Source organism: Schistocerca cancellata, chromosome 11 (assembly GCF_023864275.1).
Source record: "Schistocerca cancellata isolate TAMUIC-IGC-003103 chromosome 11, iqSchCanc2.1, whole genome shotgun sequence".
Lineage (NCBI taxonomy): Eukaryota > Metazoa > Arthropoda > Insecta > Orthoptera > Acrididae > Schistocerca > Schistocerca cancellata.
The window spans coordinates 18,243,336-18,270,806 of record NC_064636.1 but is presented as its reverse complement, the minus strand read 5'-3'; the positions used below and the strand labels follow the sequence as shown (position 1 = coordinate 18,270,806).

Here is a 27,471-nt window from a genome sequence, read left to right as displayed (position 1 = left end):
AAGTAATATAGTAGACGCTTCTATTCGGGTAGCTAGCCCCGAAACTCCTCTTCGACTGGGCCGTGACCTGTCGGGCGTGCCGCTTACGTCCTCTTTGCCTACAGGCTGCTGCTGTCGCGTTGTTGTCCTGGAGAGGGGTCGGTCAGCATGAAGGTGGCTGACATCTCGTCACAGCCCTCTCTGCTCTATCATCCCCGACTGGCGTGCCGGCACTCTACTTTGCACTCTGGCACATCGTCCGTGGAGTGAATCTACCTGTCAGACTGACAGGTGTGCTGGCCAGGCTGTATGTGGTTTTTAGGTGGTTTCCCACGTCTGACCAGGTGCATACTGTGCTCCCACGAGTGCCCCACCTCAGTTACACAATCCACAAACAATTTGAAAATGTTCTCACACTTTCACACGGGATAACAAATTCACATAGACATGTGCTGTACACCATTGCCAAATACAGATTAACGTGCCTACCCTGTGAAGGTATGGGATAAGACCAGAGAAAAGATCACGATTTGTGGACACGAACAGAACATTTAACTAAAAGCTTCTTTGGCTCTAACACTTCTAGAGATCAGAACATTTACATAGCACTAAAAATTATTTTGATAGTATGTAATAATGTAATATACAACCAAAATCGCTGTTAAACTAGTCAGCAGGCGTAGTCGAGTGCTTCCCCATGCCGATGGTTGATGCCCCTTCCCAGCTAGCGATCAAATTATTTTTGTCAGTCTAACGTAGATCTAGAGTTAGACTGTAAATCACTTTGTCACCACAGTACTAATTATTTCAGAATGTCATTCTCGTGACACGACACATTTGTCTACTATACGATGTGCGACTGCTTTTACTAGAAACTGAAATTGACATGGCACCGTTTGATGAATACGAAAACTGGAATGTTCCAGCATTGGTGAAGAATGGTTCACAAGTGAATGAATCGTTATCAGTAACTGTGCTGTAACATAAGTAATTAGGCCTTGTAAAAAAGAATTTTTGTATTTGCACATTTCGTGTAAGTGTGAACTGTCGAGGAGAGCTGTCAGTGGAGTCGCGGTTGCAGTGACCACCTCCACAGCATCGACGGACCGATGCCGAGCCAGCTGCGAGAGCAGACGACTCGTTGCCCCGCGTCGGAAACGTCGTCGACGGGCCGGTGGCGACGTGTGTACGACACGGAGCTGGCGAAAAAGGTGCGGCAGCAGCTGACGTCCCAGCCTCCCCAGCGTGCAGTAGATGGCTCTGCCAAAAACTCTGACTCGCATCGCTTCGCCTGCTCGTACTGCGAGAGCCGGTGAGTGGCCGGGCTGCCAGTCTGCTTGCGCATTCTGCGCTTCTCACTTGGGGTACCTATCTGTTGCGTGCGTCTGGAAGTAGTCAGAACTGCAGTGAACCCAGGAATGTTTTGAGTGTTTCACTGTAAGGGGGCTGCGACGGACCTCAGTCGTCCGATTTTCAAAATTTATTTTTTTATTTTGCTGCTATACATTTTCCTGGCGTATGTTTGCCCTTTAAGCTGTTGTGAATATTTAGTTTAGTATTGACAGTCGAAAAGGTCTGCTATATATCTATATAAGCAATTTAACAGACAATCTGAGCAGCCGTCTTAGGTTGTTTGCAGACGATGCTGTCATTTATCGTCTGGCAAACTCGGCAGAAGATCGAAACAAAAATGCAAAACTATTTAGTAAAGACAACTGAATGGTGCAAAAATTGGCAGTTGACACTAAATAACGAAAAGTCTGACGTCACCCACACGAGTGGTAAAAGTAGTCCGTTAAACTTCAGTTACACAATAAATCAGTCTAATCTAAAAACCGAAAATTCAACTAAATAACTAGGAATTATAATTATGAACAATTGAAATTGGAAAGAACACACAGAAAATGTTGTGAGGAAGGCAAACCATGACTGCGTTTTATTGACAGAACACTTTGAAAATGTAACAGATCTACTAAGCAGACTGCCTACACTACGCTTGTCCGTCCTCTTTTGGAATACAGCTGCCCGGTGTGGGATCCTTATCAGATAGGATTGGCGGAGTACATCGAAGAAGTTCAAAGAAGGGCAGCACGTTTTGTATTATCGTGAAATAGGGGAGAGTGTGTCACTGAATTGATACTGGATTTGGGATCGATACCATAAAACAGAGGTGTTTTTCACTGCGGCAGAATCTTTTCACGAAATTTCAATCACCAATTTGCTCCTCCGAATTCAAAATCACGTTGTAAAATAAGAGAAATCAGAGCTCACATGGAAAGATGTAGGTGTTTGTTTTTCCCCCGCGCTATACGAGATTGGAATAATACAGAATTATTGTGAAGGCTGGTTTGATGAACTCTCTGCCAGGCGGTTGCGTGTGATCTGCAGAGTATCCACGTAGATGTAGATGTGTACGTGTTTTCGAGTGCTCAGTGAGTTTTTAACATCGAAAAAGATGGATCAAAGAATTTGCATTAAATTTTGCTTGAAAAATGGAATAAAATGCAGCCTCACATGTCGATTGTAGCTTTTGGCAAATTTATTACGAGTAAAAGAAAAATTTACGAGTAGTGAATAAGGCAAACTCGTATTCCGGACTGTACTTAAGCAACACACTTCGAATGAGCTTTTAATTTGTATCGGATTTCATTTGCGGTTTAGTGAAGCAGGGGGGGTCTAGTGAAGCAGGGGATACAACCCGTCGGCTTTGAACAATGACGTCATTCCTTAGTCATAGATAGTAATGTCTTCACTTCGAGGCATAGATAATAAAGCAGTTCTGTGTTCTAATAAGCGCTATCATTAAAATAATTGAATGTGAATCTAAAAGCGATCGCTTGATATTAGATACAGATGCTTCAGTAGCTGATAAGTGTTTTTTGGCTTTAAAAAAAAAAAAATCTCACGAGATAGAATAAACTGATCCTAAGATACAGATGCTTCAGTAGCTGATAAGTGTTTTTTGGCTTTAAAAAAAAAAAAAAAATCTCACGAGATAGAATAAATTTATCCTACTTTATGTTAGTAATAGCGGAGACGAAATAAACAGCACATCTACAATTTGTATCCTGTGTTCCACTTAGGGTTTACTGAAGCGGAGGATACATCGTTCAGGTGAAGAATAGGACAGTAATGCTAGTGAAAACGAAGAAATCGCCTTACGACAAACTCGTATTCCGGACTGTACTTAAGCAACGCACTTCGAATGAGCTTTTAATTTGTATCGGGTTTCATTTGCGGTTTAGTGAAGCAGGGGATACATAGTTCAAGTGAACAACAGGACAGCAATGCTAGTCGAAACTAAGAAATCGATTACGCTGAACTTGTATCCCGTACTGCACTTGAGCAATACAGTTCGAAAGACTTTCGATATACAACTGACATACATGTAACGTGATGTATTCTTTGCTAGTAATTTCATTCATTTCTTTCCATTGTATTTTGCGGAGAAATACTAAGATACAAACACGCGATATCGTTAACGTGAAAATACTACTGGCCCTTACATATGTGAAATAAAGTTCATCTCTCTCGCATTCCTTTGTTTCTCAACATTCTCCTCAGCTCTTTCATTTTTGTAATGCATGCTCTCTGGCGATTTGTGACGTCATTCTTCAAAGCCGACAGGTTGTATCCCCTGCTACACTAGACCCGGACGCCCTATCACGCCAGTTTCTGACATCAGTGTGGAAGAAGGAAAGAAAATAGTTTTGGAAAATTGCCGAATCACCGTCAGAAAGATTGCCGGTGCTGTCTGTATATCGGCTGTTGATATACTTTCCGGGATGTGGGGTCGTGGTCCAAGAACTTTTCTACTCCTTACGTTTCGTCCAGAACTGCGCTGGACTTCCTCAGAGGCGCTGCTCCGCTGAGTCTTGCCGACTCAGTCAGTCGGCAAGACTCAGCGGAGCAGCGCCTCTGAGGAAGTCCAGCGCAGTTCTGGACGAAACGTAAGGAGTAGAAAAGTTCTTGGACCACGACCCCACATCCAGGAAAGTATATCAACTGTCTGTATATCCTTTGGCACCTGCCGAGAAATTTCTTCAAACGGTTTGGACACAAATTGTGTAGCAGCAATGTTTGTTGAATTTTGACTGCGTATGACGTCGCGTAGACGTCGCTCAGGAATTGCCGAACGAATGGATATACAGGTTCGAACAACGGGAAGGATTGAGACCGAAAAAAGTTTGACAAATTTGATCACGTGGAGAGTCTTCTCACTGCTTTCTTCCATTTCAGTGGTATAGTGCATCACGAATTTCTGCCTTACGGTCATACAGTCAGTAAGAAAGTTATGTGCCACTTTCATTGAAGCGATCCAAAGAAAAGATCAGAGTTGTGGTAGAACGACTCGTGGAAATTTCGTCACAGTAATGCTTTCACTCGTATCTCGGTGACTGTATGCGCCGGACGTGGCACGCTGAGGCTTCTCTCTGTGTTGGAGCCTGAAGAGAACTGTGGAAGGACGTCATTTCACCACCACTGTTGAGGTAAAAACAAAATCACTGAAGCAGCTGAACACCATAACGAAAAGTGACTTCCAGAAGTGCTTCCGAGATTGTAAAAAGTGCTGAGAAAAGTGTATTACGACAGTTGCCCAGAAAGTAATGCGACACATTTTTTTCTCAGCCGAAAACAGTGCTACGAATGGAAAACGTTAAGTATGTATTATTTGAAGTCTCCTAAACGAGTGCGCCAAGTTTCTGTCAGTTCCGAGAGATAGCGTGGCTGCAGGACAGTTTCAAAATGGCTTCTGTAGGTGATGTACATTACAAGCAGTGTGCCGTCACTGAATGTTTCACTGCAAAGAAAGAAACTGCGGGGAATATTTACAAACACGTGTGCAAAGTTTACGGAGCATCTGCTGTCGACAGGAGTACAGTTAGTCGCTGTGCACGGAAGGTGAGGTCATCCGGCAAGGTGGTTAGGTGGAGCTCTATGATTTGCAGCGGTCAGGGAGACCATCCACAGCTGTCACAACTGACCTAGCCCTCTCGGACTTCCATTTGTGTGGGTCAATAAAGGATGCCATTTGTGGAAGACATTTTGGTGACGATGAGGAGGCGATTTACACACTGAAGCACTGGCTCCGCCACCAGGACGAGGACTGGTACCGACAGGGCAGACACGCCCTCGATTCACTCTAGAGGAAGGCCAGAGAATGGGATGTAGATTAAGTGGAAAAATAGGGTGTGTAGGTGAAACACCATTCTTTCGTGTGTGTAATTCTCGTTCATGTTCAATAAAGAATTGCTGAAGAAAAATAATGCGGTCTATTACTTTCGGGGCCACTCTCGTATATCTTAGGGGAAGTCGTTTGACTGGGATGAAGTTGATAATGAATAAATAAAAATTCTTGAAGGTGAACAATAATTCGTATTACTTTTTTTATCTTGTCTGCACGATACTGCATATGCGAACAGTATGGGTTGTGTGTTTTGTTTGGTAACCGACATTTTAAATTCATTTCACAGTACCTGCTGTTTACAACTGCAATACACACTTTACTCGTTGAGCTTAAGCTAGCGTTGAGCAGTACTGTTCTATCGTAGGTTAATTTCCATCAGTGTCGGTTGTACATTGTCAGTGATATACGACAGTACGAACGTATTCACCGGTGGAGTATCGGTCGATGTGCACGTCATTTGTGGTTTCGCCGAATGCAGTGGAAGAATGGTGCGACAGTGCCTTGCCGAGCCGTTCTCGCAGCGACGGCAATCGCGTTGCACTGTGTTTCTGTCAGTCTGAGGCTTGTCGCATTAATCTTTGTTATTTGTTGTAAGTGTCGGCACAGAAACAAATGTAAATTGTGGGAACTCCTTTGTAGCTGGTTCTGTGATCGGTGGAAGGATTTGGACTGTGTGCACATATGGCGCGGGAGATCAGTTTGCAGACTAGCTCTGCAGGTAGTACCTGTCTGTGAAGGCCTTTTGTGATCCCCTCAGCGTACTGGGTGATAGAGTTCTCATCACTGCAGGTAAGCTCTGCCTGGGTGGCTAGGCTGTGTGGGAGGGATTAGGTAATGGTGTGAAACGAGGGGGTAAGAATTTGGGAGAGAGATCAAAGTTTAACTACAGCAAAAGGTGTGTTTTGCTGTGATTTAGGTGGCAATATTTAGGTGGTTTTATATGTTGAGCGATTTGATAAGAATCGGGTGCAACTACCTTGAAGGTTTACCATTTGGAAATAGGATGTAACAAAGATACTGATGGAGTATGGCTCGGAACAAGAGTGGTGCTGGTTGACCAGGAGGGAATGATCGTAGAGAGAGATAAACAAGAATTGACAATCAGTGAGAAGGCTATAGACCAGGTCTGGTAAGTATGTTTGAATGCAAATAGAGGTGAAGAGCTTATTCAAATTTTTCGTGTAACCCTATTCCGTATGTTTTGAGGCAGTAGGCGGCAATAAAGGAATCCAAAGAATGGCAGACAGGGGCCGTTGGGCGATACTGAAGCGTGTGTAACTGGAGTTACCACAGGTTGTGGAAATCAGTGAATTTCAAACATATCGGGAAAATCTCTTTTTTGTCTCAGTAGATCAGATGATTTGTTTACTGAGGCATTGTGCTGGCTGGGTGCAGCTGAGTACGTGCGCCACTTCCCTACTCCCTGGTTCTTACTGCTTCTCCCCTTCCTACCACTCCCCTCAGCTCGCAGTCTCTGCTGCCACCACGTCTTGCTGCTAGCCTAGCAGCTGCCGACGAGAGGCAGGGAGGTGTGAGGAGTGGTTTGCTGAGATCTGATTCTCTGAGACTGTAGACGAAGAGGTCGGAGACAGCGGTTGTGTGTGTGTGTGCCTGAGAGAGAGACGTGTCTGAGTGATTGTCGAATGTGTCTGTGCTCTCGTTTTCTGACAAAACCAATAGCTGAAAATTTAGTTGTGAGAATGTGACTGTCGTTATTACGTGCCTGTCTTTGGTTCAGCAGTCACCTTTATGGTGAGTTGCTACTTATTCTCATTATTATTGATTCTCAGAGTTTTTGAACAAGGTATCTGTTGCACGGATTGATCTCTGTGGTCTCATTTCGTCAACGTGCTGTCTGTGATTCGTGAATAGATGGCCACACGAGTGGACTTCCGCGACGAGCCAAAACCGCAGCCCGTTTCTGCGGGTATCTGTAATGGATCGGGCCTGCCAGTCTGAAGCCGTTCAGTTCCACTAGTGTGGAGATGCTGCCCATCTGATCTCACCGATCTGCCCGTGAGCCGGATCTGTTTGTGTGTGGCGTAATGCAGCGGATTTTCGTGGTTTGTCCGTGGACCCGGGACTGCGGTCCTTTTGGCAGGACAGAGGCCGTGGGTGACGGATTTCAGGAATAGTGACTGTGTTACCGCAAGTACATTGTACAGCGTGTTATTTTATAGACATTTTATTTGTTCTAGTATGTTTTGGCACTTCAGAAGTTGATTATATGTTAGAAAAGAAGAAGAAAATTGTGTCTGCCGCTGGCGGATTGTATGCTATGTACTCATATATTTCTCAAAAGAAAAATTACACAATACCTGTAGAATAATAGATATAACATAGAGGGTAATAACTGACGAGTGGTTAACCCTGTTCGATAAGTGCCAGAAAGTGAGGATAACTTCCACGTCAGTCCAAGGTTTTGAGACAAAGTGTACGGAGATCTAAAGAACTGATAGCAGGAGATTTGTTTGGGCCTTTGCTGGTGTAGTTACACTTTTGTGGTCTCACACACAGTTGCAAAATTTATTAGATCCTATCTGGACAAGAGACCAAAAATGTGATCTCTAGTTGATAAATTGGAAAATTATAATATATCCCATTTGCATTAACTAGGAGCTCTACTGTTGGACAATGGACCCTAATTTATATCTTACGTAGTGCAGATATTGTGTGGAGATGAATGTTATAAAGCACATTAAAATTTTGGCTCATTTTCCACATGGGGACATGAGTGAGAGAGTTATGTTGGAGATGAATACATTATCTGTGTTCCTACATTTCACACAGTCATAAACAATGTATGGGATGAGCTGCAGGGTTTGTTCCGAGTGAAGACCGAATGAGGAAAAAGGCAAGAGAAAGAAAGAAACAGTGTGACATTGGGCGGAAACCTACTGTATTTGAAATTAGGGACCTAGTTTTGAATAAGGCAAGGAATGGTCAAAGAAAGTAGACTGCGAAATAAAGAAATTTTGGCTTGTGTGCCATGGGTTATTTGAAGTAGTACAGAAACCCATGAAAATGCAAGTTTGCTGGCGTATCTATAATCCTTGTCAGATTGAAAAATATGGGAGGAAGATGCGGTGTGCCCCAGTGTGGCAACTGCTGTGGAGAAGATGAAAGAAATAAATGTTTAATCAAACAATTAAAAATCCAGGATGGAATATAATAATTAAGAAAGGAAAGTTGCTACTCACCATATAGCAGAGATGCTGAGTCGCAGTTAGGAACAAATGTTTGGTAGTAAGTCTCTCAGTAGATAGAGGAGGTTGTATTATGGTAAATAGGTGTGTGTTGCATAAGAGATGTTTTGGATGGTACAAATTTGATTGGATGGAGCACATGCCATAAGGAGGAGTTTGCTTTGGAGGGAAAAGAGCAAATCCTTACAAGAATATATTGTTTTGGAAAGATGACAAACTGCAACAATAATACACACACACACACACACACACACACACACACACACACACACACACATATTTATACTTAGAAGATACTGTAAATGTGCCAAGAAGTTAAATATATTTTTACTTACTCTGTAGAACTTAATGATGGATTGAGCTATGATCAGTGTCCGACTTGGAGAATTCCAGTGAAAGTTTGTTTACGCAGCAGGAAGGAATGCCTACATAGTGCTGAGGTGTATATTTTTTTATAATTAATTGAAACCCTCAGCTGCCGACAGGTGTTGTTGATATACCTCGATGGGGACAGTTGAAAATGTGTGCCCCGACTGGGACTCGATCCCGGGATCTCCTGCGTACATGGCAAACGCTCTGTCCATCTAAGCCACCGAGGACACAGATGAATAGCGCGACTGCAGGGACTTATCCCTTGCATGCTTCCCGTGAGACCCACATTCCCTCATTCAGATGGACAGAGTGTCTGCTCTGTAAGCAGGAGACCCCGGGTTCGAGTCCCGAGCAGGGCACACATTTTCAGCTTTCCCCATCGAGGTATATCAACAACACCTGTCGGCAGCTGAGGGTTTCAATTAATTATCATTTATTCTAGAGAAGCTGCATGGTCATCAATGGTATCTGTTCTTTCAAGCAGATACTATCTTCATATGTATATTTTTTGGACGTGTATGTATATGTATATAAATTAGTGTGTATTTGTGTTACAGGCTTAATGACTTTTATCAGTAAATTATAAGATATTTTTGTTAACAGTATTGTGATAATCACTAACTGTTAAACATTGATTTTGGGATCTTTTCTAAGTTGAGAAAGTTTGAAATCGTGCACAAGTTATTTTGGAGGGACATTTGATTTGTGTAGGCTGTTTCCTAGATGTGCTTTACTTGTTAGTTCGTTTGTGTGTGTGTGGGGGGGGGGGGGGGGATTTACAGACTTACTGTGTTGTTAACAGGGTCCAGTTCATAAAATGTTGGTGAAGAGAGAGAGTGTGTGTGTGTGTGTGTGTGTGTGTGTGTGTGTGTGTGTGTGTCATAATATTGTTTAAGAAATGTCCATCTACGTTTGTATTCATCTAGACTAGAGCTCAGTGGTGAACAAGCAACTACTGCAATGCAAATGACATGCTGTAAGCAACCAAGAACTGATATGTGCCAGATGAACCAACTCAGTGAATTGAGGGAAAGGAAAGTCAGAGCCAAGCCAGAGCCACTGAATTTGGTGTATCACTTATATCAGGTTTTGTTAAAATATGATTTAGTAACAAATGCTGATTTATTGAAAGCATTAATGTATGTTTTTTTGTACATTTGGGAGGTAAAGTTGTGGTGCGGCACGTGACCTTTTTACCTCCCTGCCAGTGTCCAGCAACGTTCATTTGTCTACCTAAAAGCTGTAGTAGAAAATACTAGACCACAACTGTCTGTTGCAGGTTGCAACATACATAGAATTGTCCGGTAAACGGGATGTGGCTAGCTACTGAAATAAAAGTTTTAACTTGGCAATGTAAATTTTCAGGTGAATTTTTACGTTAAGGATCACAGTTAATACTGCCAAGTCCGTACTAAGTGGCAACACAATGTAAAGTTCATACGCACACCACAATCACACACGTAGCCAGTTTACGGTATTTACACCCGTTACCGAAGTTAATAGAGTTCGCCGGATCGTTTAGTTATGAAAATGCTCGCTCAAATGTTGTGCACTCTGCTCTACACATAATACCTGTTCCAGTCTTAGATCGCGCAACACACCACGCGGTTTTAACCGACAGTCAAAAGCAATAATTTTGGTATTCCGTCCAAAATTCCACACGACTTCCACTATACCGTTCACTTAAATACACTTTGTACTACTTCGCGAACTCGTAATTAGCATTTTTCCGCGATTTTACAGTACTTTCATCTGAGCTGCTTTCAGTGAGATGTTACTAGTTCGAACCCTCAGCCCCGACCCCCCTAGATCACACCAAAGGCTTTGTTCCCAGCATAGCTTGGCGCGAGCCTGCATTTTTCTGATTGGCTGACATCGCAAACAGCAAATCAAGTCGCAGTATTATCCCATGCTAACCCGCACTTTACTTCAATGACCGATCGTAGTAAAACGTTTCTTTCTATGGCAATTGCTAAATAAATAAATTTAGAAAAGTATCAAATATAAAATTACTCCTTCTGAAATTACCGATTACTTTGTGTTCTTCTCACGATTTATTAGTACCGTAAACTGACTGCACATTTAATTATATTAAAGCCCCTGTATAGTTTAACTGGTACTTCGTGAATACACAAAACAATTTTCACTTACTTCTGTTCTTCTTCACTCATACAACACTCACACTGCTAATTATTACACATATAAAACAAGTATAATTATGCAAATACATTAAATATTAATCAAACATAACTTTACAACATTGTTTTGACTACGACTGCTAACACTGCCCGTCAGCTGCTGACCTCTGCCACCTACTAGTACAACTACGTGCAGCTCTGTAACTCAGGTCCGTGTCGGCTGGTGACATCTGTCGATGACTCGTGCCTATAACGATATCGTCCTAACGAGTGACAGGAGTGATGCGAGGCGCTACGCCTCAAAGTTATATGTGGCTTAAGGAAGGGACCTAGAAATACAGACATTTCAAAAATTGTTAGGAATTTTGTGGTAATGTGTAATAATTGATGAGTATGACAAGTGTTTCGAGTTATTTTTAATTTTTATTTTATTGCAGTTTTGTTGCACAATAATTATGAAATATTTTTCTATGCAATTGCTTGTAAAGTGTCCTATTTACAATAATTAAAAGTAAACATAAACAGGAGTTGTGAAGCACTATGTTTTTTGTGTTGTTTAGTAGTACCTTTCTAATCTGTAAGTTTTGAGAGTTGTTCTGGCTCTCCCACACAGTCAGTGGGATAGTACTGTTGTCAGTTTTTAATTTCTAACAGAGAGAGAAGGAACTGTGATGTGAATGCAGCATGACCTGTCAGAAACAAATATTTTCAGAAACTTTGCATTAAAATTGTCATTAGTGATGTGAATGTTCGTTGTTGAATAGTGGAAGTTAAAGAAGCTGTGTTAAGATTTAAGTTTGTGCCTATCACCTGCAAAACAAAAGGTGAACGGTGGTACAGTATTTCGAGAGGAGTAAGCGAGCTTCAGTTAATGATTAACTTCAGAAGCTATAGCAGTAGTGAATTCTGTTGCCAGTTAGAAAAGTATAATCAACTACACATTCCCCCTGGTGGTGATAAACAGTGTGCTTTCATTTCTCATTAGTACAGTGCAAGAATTGTGAAGGGAATGATCCCAGAAGAAAACATTGATCACTTTCTTGTACTAGCATTAAGTACATTGTGCATTGGCTGTAAACATGCTATTAGGGTAGGGATTTCTGAATGTGAGTTGGGGCCTGTACTGTCTTCCAGAGGTAATACCCAAGTCACACGCATTGTAGTGTATCTGATATGAAAATATTCTGTCTGTCTGTCTGTCTGTCTGTCCATACAGAACAGTGCCAAGTACCAATATATTCCAATAAGCCACACATGGAAAAGGGATATTTCAGGTCATGTCTTCGTGTTCTGCCGATTGCAGAGATAAGGCGTCAAGTGTTTCGGACAGCCCTCAGTGTAGTGACCATTTGTATACCTGTCGGAAAAATGGGCATTATGATGTAAACGTCACAGTCACATTGGACCCGTCACTCTCTCGATGAGCGTTACCTGTAATAAATCGTGCAAATAGACAGTCGTCTTTATTGATCGCCCTTGTGGTCCAGCTAATATGTCCCACAGCCATGTATGAACTACGTCTTCTCTTGGACTTTGTTTCCTGGCTGGGTGGTGCTGTGAGAAAGTATTAACTGTTATGAGTTACTAAATGAATTCGACCCCTCCGGAAAAACTCTTCTGTATTTGAACTCTTCAATTCGGTAATAGACAGACCCCAAATCACGTGTGTACAAAAAGCTTTAAAAATCAGCAACGACATATCATATGTATGCCGCCTGACTCAGTTCGTACACCAAAATTAGTTGTCTGTGATTCCATCCTGCATTTTTTGTGGGGTCTCGTTGGAATTTTCAGAAGCCCTCTTACTCCTAGGAGTTCAGGATGCTGCCATGTCTTTGTCCCAAAGTATAAATGGCACCAACAGCAAGAGACTCTCCTACCTTACATCACAGCTTTCCTATCTTATGTTACAGCTCGCCACTGGCCTTAGCTTTTACTGCTCACAAGCCTTCTGCAGGAACTGCAATCGGAGCATGCACACTGAATGCTTCCCACTTCCATACTATTTAATAAGTTATTAAACGTCAAAATCATCTTTTGTTGACTTGAAAGCTCATAGTGGAACAGAGTGTTTCTAAAAACACTATGTTACTCTACAACATTCTGTAGCTGTCCTGCAATACAGAACCAAAATTTAAACATTACGCACTTCTTCGAGCTTAGACAAATGCAGCAAATGGATGGTTCTTTTCCGTTAGGTGTGGTCTATGGTGAACCTTAGGCAGATTATAAAAGCACCATTTGCTCATGGGTGTTTTCTGAGAAATTTTTGGGACACCACTTCTATAATTTCTGTGCGTGTATGGCAAACTGTCAAAATTTTTACCACGTGTTTAAAGATGATGATCTCGGAGAGCTCGGAAACTTTCTTCAATATCATTATCCGTTGAAGAGACAGAAAGGTGAAAGTTACTTGCACACATAAAATACTACGTAACGTCCGGTCAGAGATGTAAATGTCGTTAAAATATGTACATAATATCCGGTCTGAGACCTAAATTTAGTTTTAACTGACTTAGTGAACATGTGGCAAAGGTTCTGAGTCATCACAAGGGTTCAGACATCACCGATCTATGGTTTTAGTTGCCATTTTTTTCAGCAATAAAATTTGACATGCATGGGCGCTTCACACCTATACAAGTTCTCTCTACGTAGAAGTTATTCGGTGTTACCATCTGGTGCCGTAAGAAGCCTACAAAAAATTGTTTTGTAATACGAGATTCTTTGATTGTACTTGAAAATCAAACACGGAATTTTTTGCTGCACCATAGAGGCAGTGCAAAAATGTTGCACTTTTTTATCGAGTAATGGAAAGTGAAATTGCATTGGGAGGAAGACAATCTTGGGTTCACTTCATATTGTGGATACTTATCTTTTGTTTGTATGTGTCAAAGTATATAACTAACTGTCAAAACTTATTGACTTACAGAATTCCTTTTGTATAAGTAGCACAATCTGTTGTAACAGGAAAAATAAGTGGATCACTTGAAAAATGCTCCGACAGGTGAATATCCTTCTTTTTAAGCGACTCTGACAGAAAAGTGGAGATGAGCTGACTCAGTCGTCAAGAGAGGAAGACACTGCCAGTGGGAGAGAAAGAGACAGGAAACAGTGGAGGGAGAGAGAGAGAGAGAGAGAGAGAGAGAGAGAGAGAGAGAGAGAGAGAGAGAGAGAGAGAGGTGGATAGAAATAAAGGAGGGAGGGAGGAAACAGTGGAAATTAGAGATGATGAGTGGAGACAATGTATACGCTTGGGGGGAGGGGAGGGGGGTGTATCTGGACAACCTGGACTGGTGAAGTTTAACATGAAAAAAACTGCCCATTTTCCCCACATACCCTAATGTTACAAGTTTCCCAGTCCAGGGGTCAACACTACGAGCAAACTGTGCCCCAGGACATACGGAGAGAAGAAAGTGGTAGTCGAAGAGAAAGACGGCAGACTCTGAGCAAGAAAGAAAGGTCAGGGCACGAGAGAGGAAAAGATTGGGACGAAGACGGTGGCAGAGGGACAGTGGAAGTGGCAGAGAAGAATGAGTCAGTAGTAACGAAGAGTGGGAGAAAGGGAGGACGGCAGTGACAGTGGGAGTGACAGACAGCAGAAAGTGGGAAAGAGAGAGAGAGAGAGAGAGAGAGAGAGATGCATACGGAGTGGCAGCGAGAGGGAGACGCTGAGTATGAATGCTTCACTGCAGAGGGAGACTGGATAAAAGTCTAGAATGCTCCATTTTAAAAGAGCATGAATATTTTTGCATGCCAATTTTTTTTTAGAGGAAGGTGGAATGTGGTTTAAGGCAGGTGGTCCCCCACTTTTCTTCAGAATCTTTTAAAGAGAGAAAAAAAAAGATACTCACACTAAGGCAGTGGGCTGAGACTGTATAAGAAAAAATTTCATGTTCTTTGAAAGAATGTTAGTTGTACGTCGGCTTTTTAGGATATTACCCATGTTACAAATCAGTTTCAAGCAGTAGCATATAAACTGTAGTGTAATAAATATGTTAAGTAGTAACTTTGAGGTTCGACAATGACATTGTAATTCTGTCAGAGACAGCAAAGGACTTGCAAGAGCAGCTGAACGGAATGGACAGTGTCTTGAAAGGAGGGTATAAGATGAACATCAAGAAAAGGAAAACGAGGATAATGGAATGTAGTGGAATTAAATCGGGTGATGCTGAGGGAATTAGATTAGGAAATGAGACAAAGTAGTAAAGGAGTTTTGCTATTTGCGGAGCAAAATAACTGATCATGGTCGAAGTAGAGAGGATATAAAATGTAGACTGGCAATGGCAAGGAAAGCGTTTCTGAAGAAGAGAAATTTGTTAACATCGAGTATAGATTTATGGGTCAGGAAGTCGTTTCTGAAAGTATTTGTATGGAGTGTAGCCATGTATGGAAGTGAAACATGGACGATAAATAGTTTGGACAAGAAGAGAATAGAAGCTTTCGAAATGTGGTGCTACAGAAGAATGCTGAAGATTAGATGGGTAGAAGACATAGCTAATGAGGAGGTACTGAATAGAATTGGAGAGAAGAGAAGTTTGTGGCACAACTTGACTAGAAGAAGGTATCGGTTGGTAGGACATGTTCTGAGGCATCAAGGGATCACCAATTTAGTATTGGAGGACAGCGTGGAGGGTAAAAATTATAGAGGGAAGCCAAGAGATGAATACACTAAGCAGATTCAGAAGGACGTAGGTTGCAGTAGGTACTGGGAGATGAAGCTTGCACAGGATAGAGTAGCATGGAAAGCTGCATCAAACCAGTCTCAGGACTGAAGACCACAACAACAATAAGATGGTGCCAATTGTTTTATGTTCCATTTATTTTCAACTGAAATTGTTGTATTGCTGCTATTTCTTATGTTTTCCAGTAATGATAAATTTGATGGCTGTGTTTAAATTAAATAAATAAAAAGTAAGTGCATTTGTTGTGATTCCTTAGGTTTCAGCAACTGAGCACTTACAACAGGCACCTGCTGCACGCGCACAGCAGCGAGGTGACCTGCTCCTGGTTGAAGCAGGAGCAGCCCGAGGACGACCCGGGTGACGCGTCTGCCGGCGAAGACTCTGATCGCAGTGAGTGTTTCTCCGTCGGTTTTAATTTTTTCTCCTCTCGTCGACCCTAAAGGTTTGTTTGATACACCTGTCCATTTCTGTCACTTTTCTCTGTTATCCTCTTAGTTTTGGCATAGCTGCTGCCTCATAAATCGCTGATAATGTGCACCTCTATTCCTTCCTCTGTCCTCCTTTCAGCCACAGTTTTCAGCATGTCATTCTCAACGGAGAGAAGTCTTCCGAAGTAAGAGTGATTTCAGGTGTGCCGCAGGGGAGTGTCATAGGACCGTTACTATTCACAGTATACATAAATGACCTTGTGGATGACATTGGACGTTCACTGAGGCTTTTTGCGGATGACGCTGTGGTATATCGAGAGGTTGTAACAATGGAAAATTGTACTGAAATGCAGGAGGATGTGCAGCGAATTGATGCACGGTGCTGGGAATGGCAATTGAGTCTCAATGTAGACAAGTGTAATGTGCTGCAAATACATAGAAAGAAAGATCCCTTATAATTTAGCTACAAAATAACAGGTCAGCAACTGGAAGCAGTTAAATCCATAAATTATCTGGGAGTACGTATTAGGAGTGATTTAAAATGGAATGACCATATAAAGTTGATCGTCGGTAAAGCAGATGCCAGACTGAGATTCATTGGAAGAATCCTAAGGAAATGCAATCTGAAAACAAAGGAAGTAGGTTGCAGTACGTTTGTTCGCCCACTGCTCGAATACTGTTCAGCAGTGTGGGATCCATACCAGATAGGGTCGGTAGAAGAGATAGAGAAGATCCGACGAAGAGCAGCGCACTTCGTTACAGGATCGTTTAGTAATCGTGAAAGCATTACGGAGATGATAGATAGACTCCAGTGGAAGACTCTGCAGGAGAGACACTCAGTAGCTCGGTATGGGCTTTTGTTGAAGTTTCGAGAACATACCTTCACCGAGGAGTCAAGCAGTATATTGCTCCCTCCTACGTATATCTCGCGAAGAGACCGTGAGGATAAAATCAGAGAGATTAGAGCCCACACAGAGGCATACCGACAATCCTTCTTTCCACGAACAATACGGGACTGGAATAGAAGGGAGAACCAATAGAGGTACTCGAGGTACCCTCTGCCACACACCGTCAGGTGGCTTGCAGAATATGGATGCAGATGTAGATGTAGATGTAGATGTCCAGATATCCATCTATTTTTATTGTATTCTTTATTACACTTATGTTCTCACTGCAAGTGTTCTCATTCCTTACTTGGTAATCCCACGTGAAGAACAGTTTGTAGTGGTTAATAAAAAAGAAAAGGAGAAAGAGAAGAAAAGAAAAGATAAGATTGACCATGGCGGGAAAAAATGGTGAATAAAAAAGGGGTTTTAAAATCGTAAATGACCGTGGAAAAAGGGAAAGAATGAAAAGCAAATCAGACTTTTGTATTACAGAAAGCTATCGGACTTCATTATACGGAAAAGCTATTGTTGGGGTGGTCCTTGTGGCGTTTTTGAGCAAAAGTTAAACCAGTTTCCACTACAAAAAGTATTGAAAAAGAACAGAGAATACCAAAATGTAACTGACAAGGGAAATGGCGTAGCTTTGAGTTCATTCTTTACCAGGTTAACATGTCTTCTTTCGGGCGGCGTCCAGGTCTTCAAAAATCTCCTTGATTTCTGCGTGAAAAGTCTGCTCCGAAATCTTGCAATAGTCCAGGAATCACTAATTTATACCAATTAAAATCATCTTGATACTGTATGCAATTTAATTTACTTTGCTACTTCCATCCTCCGAATTTCTTAACAACTTCCACAATATGTCTACACGTTAAAATCAGATCAAGACTAGCTAATAAGTTTTTTTTTAACGTCTTCATCAGATCACGTCTACCTTAAGCTTCGGCTATCAAGAGACAATTAAGAAACGAATAAGAAACAAAAAAAAAAGTTACAATTGTAGTATTTTCTCTGCCGTCGAGCGCTCATACCGCTGCTACGGGATATTTTTTATCTGAGGGAACGAGTGTAGCGCCGCAGAATTCAAAGTCCCGCTACATCGCCCCCTCGACTGTCACGCTAAAACATTTAGCGTGGCAGGCTAGCAAACATTAGAGTAGATATACCTAAATGTCTATTATACATACTTTCATAGGAACGCCATGTGCATACTTAGGGGATTTCCTTTGTCAATACTTACTTTCGAAATCTCTATACTACATACAATTGTTACAGTTTTGATCTTTTTTACACAGTTAATATATATTTACATAGTGTGTGTTTGAGCAAGCTGCTCGCCAGTGCAGTTAATTTTGTGCACTTCCAGCATTGGTTTCCCAATAAATCTCTGGCAGCATGTAGTCTTTGCGCATGCGCAATAGCATCACTGAATTTCGCGTGCGGCAGTTTCAAAATCGCTGTGTTATGACAGTCTTGAACAGTATTCACTTTCACATAGTGTTCATTACAAGTTGTTATTCCCGCATAAATGGCGTGTTAAGTCCGGAGACACCATAAGATTGAGCGTGTGCGTGATCTGAAGCAACGTCCATGTCTTCTGTTACCACACAACACTCCAGGTCCTTGTGCGTTTTCATGACTATTGTTCCCGGGGCATATATGGTCGATGTAGTTTTTAGCCTCCACATCGCCTACGACAGGTGCTGAGTTTATTGTCTCCAAGCATCTGAAGGCCGGCCAGGAACAACGGCGTCGATGTTCGCAAAGGTAGGTGTTTCACCACATTGTTTACACTTGCCAACAAACGTTCATTTGCAGTGTGAAAATCCTCATTATCATCGAAGTAAATTGCAGTTTATATCGATTTACAAACAGTTATTAGGTTTATGCACCATAAGTTTCACAAACAACACAAAATTCGTCGTTTAGAACGTTCACAGTTTAACACAGTTTGCAACACTTTTTTGCCATATTTACATTTTAACAAAGTTCACTGTGTCCCAGCATGTTTACATCGTTAATTATGAAAGCTTACACTTCATGGTCACATTTCAGAATGTGTTGACAATATGCAAAGTTTTAACACATATACAAATACATATACATTTACAAGAATATGCATGTGAAATATTTACACTAAAAAAAATTATGTTAAGTCCCATTTGCTTTCTTTTATTGGGGTATTAATTTTTTTTTTATTCAGGTTTGGGCGTGCCAAGGGATGTCAAACTTAATATATAACGCACGGGCTTTCCTTCATTTATTATTTATCTATTTCTTTTGATTCCGTATCTTGGCTAGTGGTTGGCCAGGCTTGTAATGCCATCAATATTCATGTCTTTTTATTCATACCTGAAAGTTTACTGTCACACAATATATTCTTACATTCCATAAACAAACAATACCCAGCTGCAGGAGGTGGTAGGATAATGGAGAAAGAAAGAAAGATAGACTGAAAGAAACTATTCACTACCTAAAAACTGCCAAATCCTACTGCTAATACATAAAAAGAGTACACAATACGTTATAATGTTTGCATCACCTTCAAGGGGTGTGTGAAAGGAGGTGCTTACAATTTACCAAATCATGGGTAAATGTAAGTGTCCTTAAGTCAAGTCTGTGTAGTGTAACATCATGACAGATTCTCTGTTTGTGTTGTGATTGTTCATATGACTTAGTGTATTATACCTTAACAAATCCTTGCATGAGTGAATCACATAGCTGCTCAGTACTTCCTCGATATCTCCACTTCTTGTGGATACCGTCTATACAAATGGAAAATATATCTCACAGAGATTGCTCTCTCATAATGTGTATTATATAATAACATATCAAATTTCCTCTCAAGAGTTCAACCATGAACTTTCTTCTACTTTAGTGAAGGTTAAACATCATGTATATTGTGTATATATATCATTTCTTTCTATAAAACATAAATAAAGAACATAGTATTATAACTGACAGTAAAATGTCTCTTTGTCTGGTGCTCGTCGTTGGTTGCACGGGTAGTCACTGCACCTTTGCACTTACCTTGCATAACATGAAAAGTCAAATGTTGTCTTCAAAGTAGATGTAATTTTGTCATCTGTTCGCTTAAGTGGAGGTGTTGTACGAATCGCAAGACGGCCTTAATAACTCTCCTATCTTTTGCTTCCTCAGGGTTTTCTGTTGGGTGGAAGTATGATAAAGGCTAACATGGCACTAAATTTCACTTTCATATACACAAACGTATTCACATGAGGGCTGTGTGAAAACTATATTTCAACTTAAGTTCCTTAAAATATCATTCTCCTGTATGTATAAATGTTTTCTTCCACACAGTGGCTTAACAAAACTTAACAAAAGGTTACCAAGTTACACTTCTGAAACAAAATAAAGCTAATGTGTTTCCAAGTTACATTCTTATTACATTTCTTTCAACAACTGTAATTATCATTATGTTCACTCTGCTTTTCTTGCATTCGTTCATTTTCAAGAGCACTGAAAATAGATTCACATTTAACGTCTTGTACTCACATGTTCTAACTCATCACAAATGTTTTGTTTCAAACTGAAATTCTTACGTAATCTTCAAGATGTAGACTGTTTACTCACTTCTCTATGTAGCACAATATTACTAAACATTCTCACTCATTCCTTACTCACATATTCATCATAATATATATATCCTTATACATTAAACATATTCCTCATCAAGCATTAATATATCACATACGTGGGGCACTTCCATTCTCATAAACTTCCAATAATATTTTCCTCCAATAATCTCTCGTCTCCATCAACTACTTCACAGTAACTTACCTTCTTATATTAACCTAAATATTAACTCATTCATACTGATCATTCATTCTTACGTCCTCATTCATTCTGCTACATACCTATGTCATTACTGATCTCAATAGCCATTATTCCTGTCATTAGAGTGCCTTGAAATAACTAACTAGTTGTTGATTCACCTTATAATTTACAATTAACAACCAATGTAACCTGCGTAGGTCTTATTCCTATATGAATATCTTTTCTCATTCAGTAAGTGTATTCACCTGGGTTTACCTTCTCTTCATAATTATGTGTACAAGTGTAACTGCAGTAGGCTATATAAATTCCATATATTAACGTTTGTGTTCTTAGGCTGTATAACTTAATGTTCGTGTATTCAATACAAATATCTATGATCTCGTTTTCGCAGCAACTTGCTCATATTCAACTTAGTTATCATAATATTATGTTGTTTTAGTGCACAAAGGGTTTCAAATGTCTGTGGGGATGCAGCCCCCTCGGCTTGTGAGATAACGGGTATTCTAGGGAGTAACAACCTGGGTGAGGAATGCTTGCTATTCTGAAAGGCCCTGAATATAATAGCTGCCATTTTCTGTTCAGTTGTTTTAATGTTGTAGACTTGGGATGTGAACACAAAAGAACAAGGTCATCAACCTGATAGGTTTGTTAATTCCTGTTTTGCTGTCATTTTGTCTTCGTACCTGAGGAAACAAACCGTCTCAGCCGTTGCGCTCTTACAACACCTGACGACCGAAGCACGAGCGCTTAGCTCGGTCGTCGACTGTTTTCCGTCGTCTGCTGTGTTTGGCCGGGTTCATTGACCAGCTCCACTATGTTTACATTCCGGCCGGTTGGCGCCCACGCATCAGCTGATGGCGCGTCGCAATTGTTATTGCTACTTCGTGGCGGGGAGTGCATAACTGTACTGGGGAACGACGGCGGATTCTGTGGAGGGTTATGATTTGTCAGACATGAATTTTGTGTGTTCCACATATTCTGTCGGTGATCGTTGGGATTGTTGTTGTTTTGGTGGTAATTATGTCTGTCATATGTCATGTTCCTGTCAAAGTAGCCCGGGTTGTACCGCTTATTCGCACGTCTCCTATAGTTGTTGTTGTTGTACTGTCTGTAATTTTCATTTTGCTTGTAGTTACCATTTTGATATGGGTGATAATTATTGTTATTATTATTATTCCACGAATTTCTGCGGTTGTTCCTACCGTCATACACGTTTCCATTTGAATATGTTTCGCGCGCAGGCATCGTATTGTGTCGCGGCGTGGACAGATGGTTCCACCAACCACCGTCGCTACGGTTCCTTTGGGGTGGGTGCTGATTTTGGTTACTAATATGAGTAAAATTTGAATGGCGTGAATCGCCTCTGTAAACTACGTCCATTTGATCTAAGAAGTTTAAGAAAGTCTTAACGTCATTCTCCGGTACTCCTATTAATCTGTCTCGGTATGGAAAGGGTAAGTGGCTCTTTAAAGTGTCAATTATCGCTGGCAAGTCGGCTGGTTTGGACCAGTACAGTGTCTTGTCTAGGTACCTCTCAAAGTATTGTCTTAATGTCTCTTTTTTAGGGTCATAGGTCTCGGGGTTGCACACTTCTCTCCTTAGAGTCTGTTGCTCATTCTCGGACCAGAATTCGTCCGAGAAGGCTTGTTCGAACTGTTCAAATGTAAGGCACCACCGTTTCATAGCGGCACCCCACTTAGCTGCTCGTCCTCTCATGAGATTGGTGACGTATCTGATTTTATCGACTTCTGAGCAACTACGTGGAAAAACACCGTCAAATGATCTAATAAACACAATAGGGTGGACTTTGTGCTTGTCCTCACTGGAAAATGTCTGGAAATGCCCATGTGTTACAAACGTGTCATCGGCCATGCCGGTTGGCATAACTGTATTGACGTAGTTTGTGTCACTTGCTACTCTAGGTGTCGTACCGTAATATTGCTCGTTTGGTGGAAAAGAAAGCAGCACATTGTAATTTTGATTTGAAATAGGTGATTCCACAATAGGTGTTCTGTCTGTGTCATTAGCCATGGTTTTAGCTGTTTTGTTGTTCCCTGACGATACGTTTGCACCAATCGCCAAACACGGCACAACATTGTCTCGTAATTTTGTCACTTCGTCTTCTATATGTTTTGTCTCGTCTTTAACATGTGTCTTTGTTTTTGAAAGTATGTCCTGTGTAATTGTTTCAAGTTTTTTGTCCAGATAGTCGTCACACAATTTACATTCATGTACAATTCTTTCGGCCATGTTGGTGTCGTTGTTTAGTGACGCGAGGTCCGCTCGGTCTTCTAATTTTTCTATCTTTTCTTTGAGGTGGGTTTGTTCAAGAACTACCATTCTGAGTTGTTGGGTAATATTTCCCACTTCTTCAGTCAGCTTTTCTTGGGTGGAGCTAGCTGAAGTGTGGGCCTGAGCTAACTCTTCCACACGGATGTTCACTTCCTGCTGCACATTAACTATTTGAGTTAACTGATTCTCACATCGGGTGATATTGTTTTTTGTTACATGTGTGAATGTAACCAAAGTTTCTTCCTGTTTAGTGACTCGGTCGGACAATGTCTCAAATCGCGGGCTGAGCTGTTGAGTGGTGTTATTTAATTCTGTCATCTGTTTTGTCGTCCGTTCAAAATTTTCGGTCATAGTATGGTTTAATATGTCAATTTTCTGACTAACGTCTCGTTTCATGTCTGCAAATAACTCTAATAGTCGGTCCAGTTTGTCAGTTTCCTGCGTCCGATTTGTGTCACATTGCTGAATTTGTCTCATATTCGGTTCTGACATTGATGTTAACAATGGCGCTGACAGTCTAGTCTCGCATCCATTCCACATTTCGTCATTTAAAGTCGCCATCTGTGTTATCACAAATGCTGCGAGTTTGAGGCAAAATCATTGCATTGATCTGTGAACTCGTCCATGGAGGGAAACGCGGACTTTCTTGTTGGTTGAAAGATGAATCTACTTCACTTAACTCATCTGCCGAAACTATCTCTACCTCACCGCGTTCCATTGTAATAGGGTGTATAATCGTAAGTCAAAAAGGGAATAATATAAGTCTGATTAATAAAGATTTGACTCAAATTTAGGATGAAATATTTTCTCGTCAATGTAAATGATTGCTCTGTTGCAAACAATGGTTGAGAAAGATGCAGCATGGCGGACAAAATTTTTCGTAACAAATGACTGTTTGGCGGTCAAATTCACGATCTTCATATGCTACAACAATACTATAATTACCACAAACTACAATAGAGATAGATAATTTTGGAAAAATCTAGAAGAAAACTATAGGATGCGTGAAAAGGGAAAAATGGATTCTGCAGTTGGCTATTGAATGTTTGAATGAAACATAATTGTGTGACTCACCATTAAATTTTCTGTCCTGCAGCGGGTGGTCAAACACTTCTGCGTAAATCGTATTCGTCAAAATTGGATTTTTCTTAATACATATCCATCGGATATCACCAAAAGGTCTCAAAATAACAGTTTTGCATCAATATATGCCATGAAAAGAAAACAGATTGAATTAGTTACAAAAATTCTTTACAATATTGTTGTATAATCATTTGCTTAGGTACAATAAAGTTGGTGTTTTCGTTACCCTTTAAACTTCAGGATTTTTGGTTATTCTCTGTAGGGAGAAAATACAAATTAAGGTTTCAAATTTGCTCAAAAACGACACATCCGAAAATTGCGTCCTGTCACGGTCGCCAGTTGTAGTGGTTAATAAAAAAGAAAAGGAGAAAGAGAAGAAAAGAAAAGAAAAGATTGACCATGGTGGGAAAAAATGGTGAATAAAAAAGGGGTTTTAAAATCGTAAGTGACCGTGGAAAAAGGGAAAGAATGAAAAGCAAATCGGACTTTTGTATTACAGAAAGCTATCGGACTTCGTTATACGGAAGAGCTATTGTTGGGGTGGTCCTTGTGGCGTTTTTGAGCAAAAGTTAAACCAGTTTCCACTACAAAAAGTATTGAAAAAGAACAGAGAATACCAAAATGTAACTGACAAGGGAAATGGCGTAGCTTTGAGTTCATTCTTTACCAGGTTAACATGTCTTCTTTCGGGCGGCGTCCAGGTCTTCAAAAATCTCCTTGATTTCTGCGTGAAAAGTCTGCTCCGAAATCTTGCAATAGTCCAGGAATCACTAATTTATACCAATTAAAATCATCTGATACTGTATGCAATTTAATTTACTTTGCTACTTCCATCCTCTGAATTTCTTAACAACTTCCACAATATGTCTACACGTTAAAATCAGATCAAGACTAGCTAATAAGTTTTTTTTTAACGTCTTCATCAGATCACGTCTACCTTAAGCTTTGGCTATCAAGAGACAATTAAGAAACTAATAGGAAACAAAAAAAAAGTTACAATTGTAGTATTTTCTCTGCCGTCGAGCACTCATACCGCTGCGACGGGATATTTTTTATCTGAGGGAACAAGTGTAGCGCGGCAGAGTTCAAAGTCCCGCTACAAGTTTCTTGTAGCGTGACACTTCAAAGAAATGTATTCTCTTTATTTCTGTGCTCCACATTATGCACAGTTCACCACCGAACACAGTTGTTCCTTTGTCGTTTCCATTTTATGAGCAATATTTCGACCTCCCGCGCAGTCATCGTCTCGAGGGCTGAACGTTGTCATTTGTGCTCAAACTCCGGACGGACTACTGTGTGTAAATGGAAAAACCAAATTTGCTGAATACCTTGAAGGACAGTATTATTTAGATCTTTATAAGTTGAATCTTTTTCTTGGCCTTATTGGTTATATTTTTGAATGTTAACAGGTGTTCCCTTTTATAGAATGGCACTGTAGTTTGTGCAGTCCTCAGCTATGGTGTCTTTCTTCATCCTTATTAATTCAGTTTCTGAGATAGCAAAATTCTTCTACCTCTTCAACATTCTCGTGTCAAAGTTTACCAGTTAACCACCTTCGTGCTTAGCTTAGTTTTATTCTTTTTCATGTGCGTCTTGTAATCATCAGTGCATCGTGCTGATTTTCTGTCTGTGACAGACATCTCCCAAATTGAGATTCTGCTACTTCCATCTTTGCCTCTTCTGTATGCAAATGAAACTCCATTTTATTCCATTCCATACTACTAGCATCTTTTCTGAATGTACAAATGCAATGCACATTTCCATGTTTGTTTGGAATTTGACATCTGTTGTCAATGTTTTGAACTTACATGCAGAGTGCCCTTACTTCTCCTGTTTACAAAGTTTGCCTCTCTTACTAGCAAAATTTCCATCTTCTAAGTCATTTTCCTGTCTGTATAAAACGTAAGTTTGATCATCAGCCATGAAATGTGAACTGCTACATCGTAAAAGAAAGATTAATTAATGAACTAACTTGACCTTTTACTTTGATGCACATAAGATGGGTACTGGATTTAAACTCTCTTTTGAGTCTTTTGCCTAGATGCATACATTCTAAAAAATTTTACCTGTCTAAAAAATTTTACCTGTCTAAAAAATTTTACCTGTCTAAAAAATTTTACCTGTCTAAAAAATTTTACCTGTCTAAAAAATTTTACCTGTCTAAAAAATTTTACCTGTCTAAAAAATTTTACCTGTCTAAAAAATTTTACCTGTCTAAAAAATTTTACCTGTCTAAAAAATTTTACCTGTCTAAAAAATTTTACCTGTCTAAAAAATTTTACCTGTCTAAAAAATTTTACCTGTCTAAAAAATTTTACCTGTCTAAGATAATAAATCTGTGAAAATTTTTTAGTATAGATGACTGTGTTTGACTATAGATGAAAATGTTTTCTTTGTGGCTGCTGTAAGGAGAGAACAGGTTATGTACAGGACGAGTTGGTGGTCGGAAGTTTCTGCTTCTTCGGTTCTCAGAGAACGCCAGGCAAGGTCAGAGAAAACTACGACAACTTGTGATGAAGACTCTGGCTCTCTCTTGGCCACAGAAGTACTCATAGTCGCCGTAAGATTTTCTGGAAACGCTTTCAGAATGAGAAGATTGAACAACAGTGGCAGAGTGGTATATTCTGACTGACAAACTGGTTGCATAGGGAACATCTTGAACACACAAGCTGACGGCGAAATATTGTGTGTCATTCGGACCGTAATAGTAGCAGATTTGCCCTGTATTGTTAATTCATAAAGAAATCACAATGCACTGTATTGCTAAACACAGTAATAGTTTTTATGAAGGTGTGGGGATCTACCATCAAATAAAAGTGTGTAAACAATATTTACCTTCTTTTTCACAAATTAAATTTTTTATTCTTGATAATTGCGATTACAAGTTGACCTCTGCACTTCAAATTACTTCTATATGTCCAATTGGCATTTCTTATCTCCAACATTTACAAGATAACATAGATGCTTTTTCCAAAGCTCTTCAAACAGACAAAGATTATTGCTATATGAAGATAAATATACAAAGTGAAAAACCAAAGAGCTTGTGCCCTTTTGCCTTGCTCAGCATTGCATATAAACTCTTGAAAAGACTTTAGCTGAACAGAATTGGTCCTGATATACTCTAGGTAATTCCTGTGGAACAGGTGGTCTTAAGACCACACAGGAATAACAACAGATCAAGTTATGTCTCTTACAACTTACATAGAAGCAGGTTATCAACGAAAACTTCAGTGGCATTAATAGACTTAACAGCGGCCTACGTTACAGTATGGAAAGATGGAGTACTCTACATGCTCCTTAAAGTTATCCCGTGTAGAAGAACTGCACAACTTTTGAACACCATGTTTAAGCCAAAGACAATTCCATGTGTATAAGGGGAAAATGTAAGCAATAAAAGATCACTGAACAACGGGCTACCTCG

At 40.4% G+C, this 27,471-nt stretch overlaps 1 protein-coding gene across 1 annotated transcript in view; it reads left to right on the top strand.

Moving 5' to 3' along the window:
• The window catches only part of LOC126108833 (uncharacterized), a 255,944-nt gene that overhangs the window by 86,998 nt on the left and 141,475 nt on the right, over positions 1-27,471 (top strand). The window contains exons 11-12 of the mRNA XM_049914197.1: positions 1,061-1,291; positions 15,822-15,955. Of these exons, the coding sequence (XP_049770154.1) occupies positions 1,061-1,291; positions 15,822-15,955 (365 nt within the window). The remainder of the gene's footprint in view (positions 1-1,060; positions 1,292-15,821; positions 15,956-27,471) is intronic.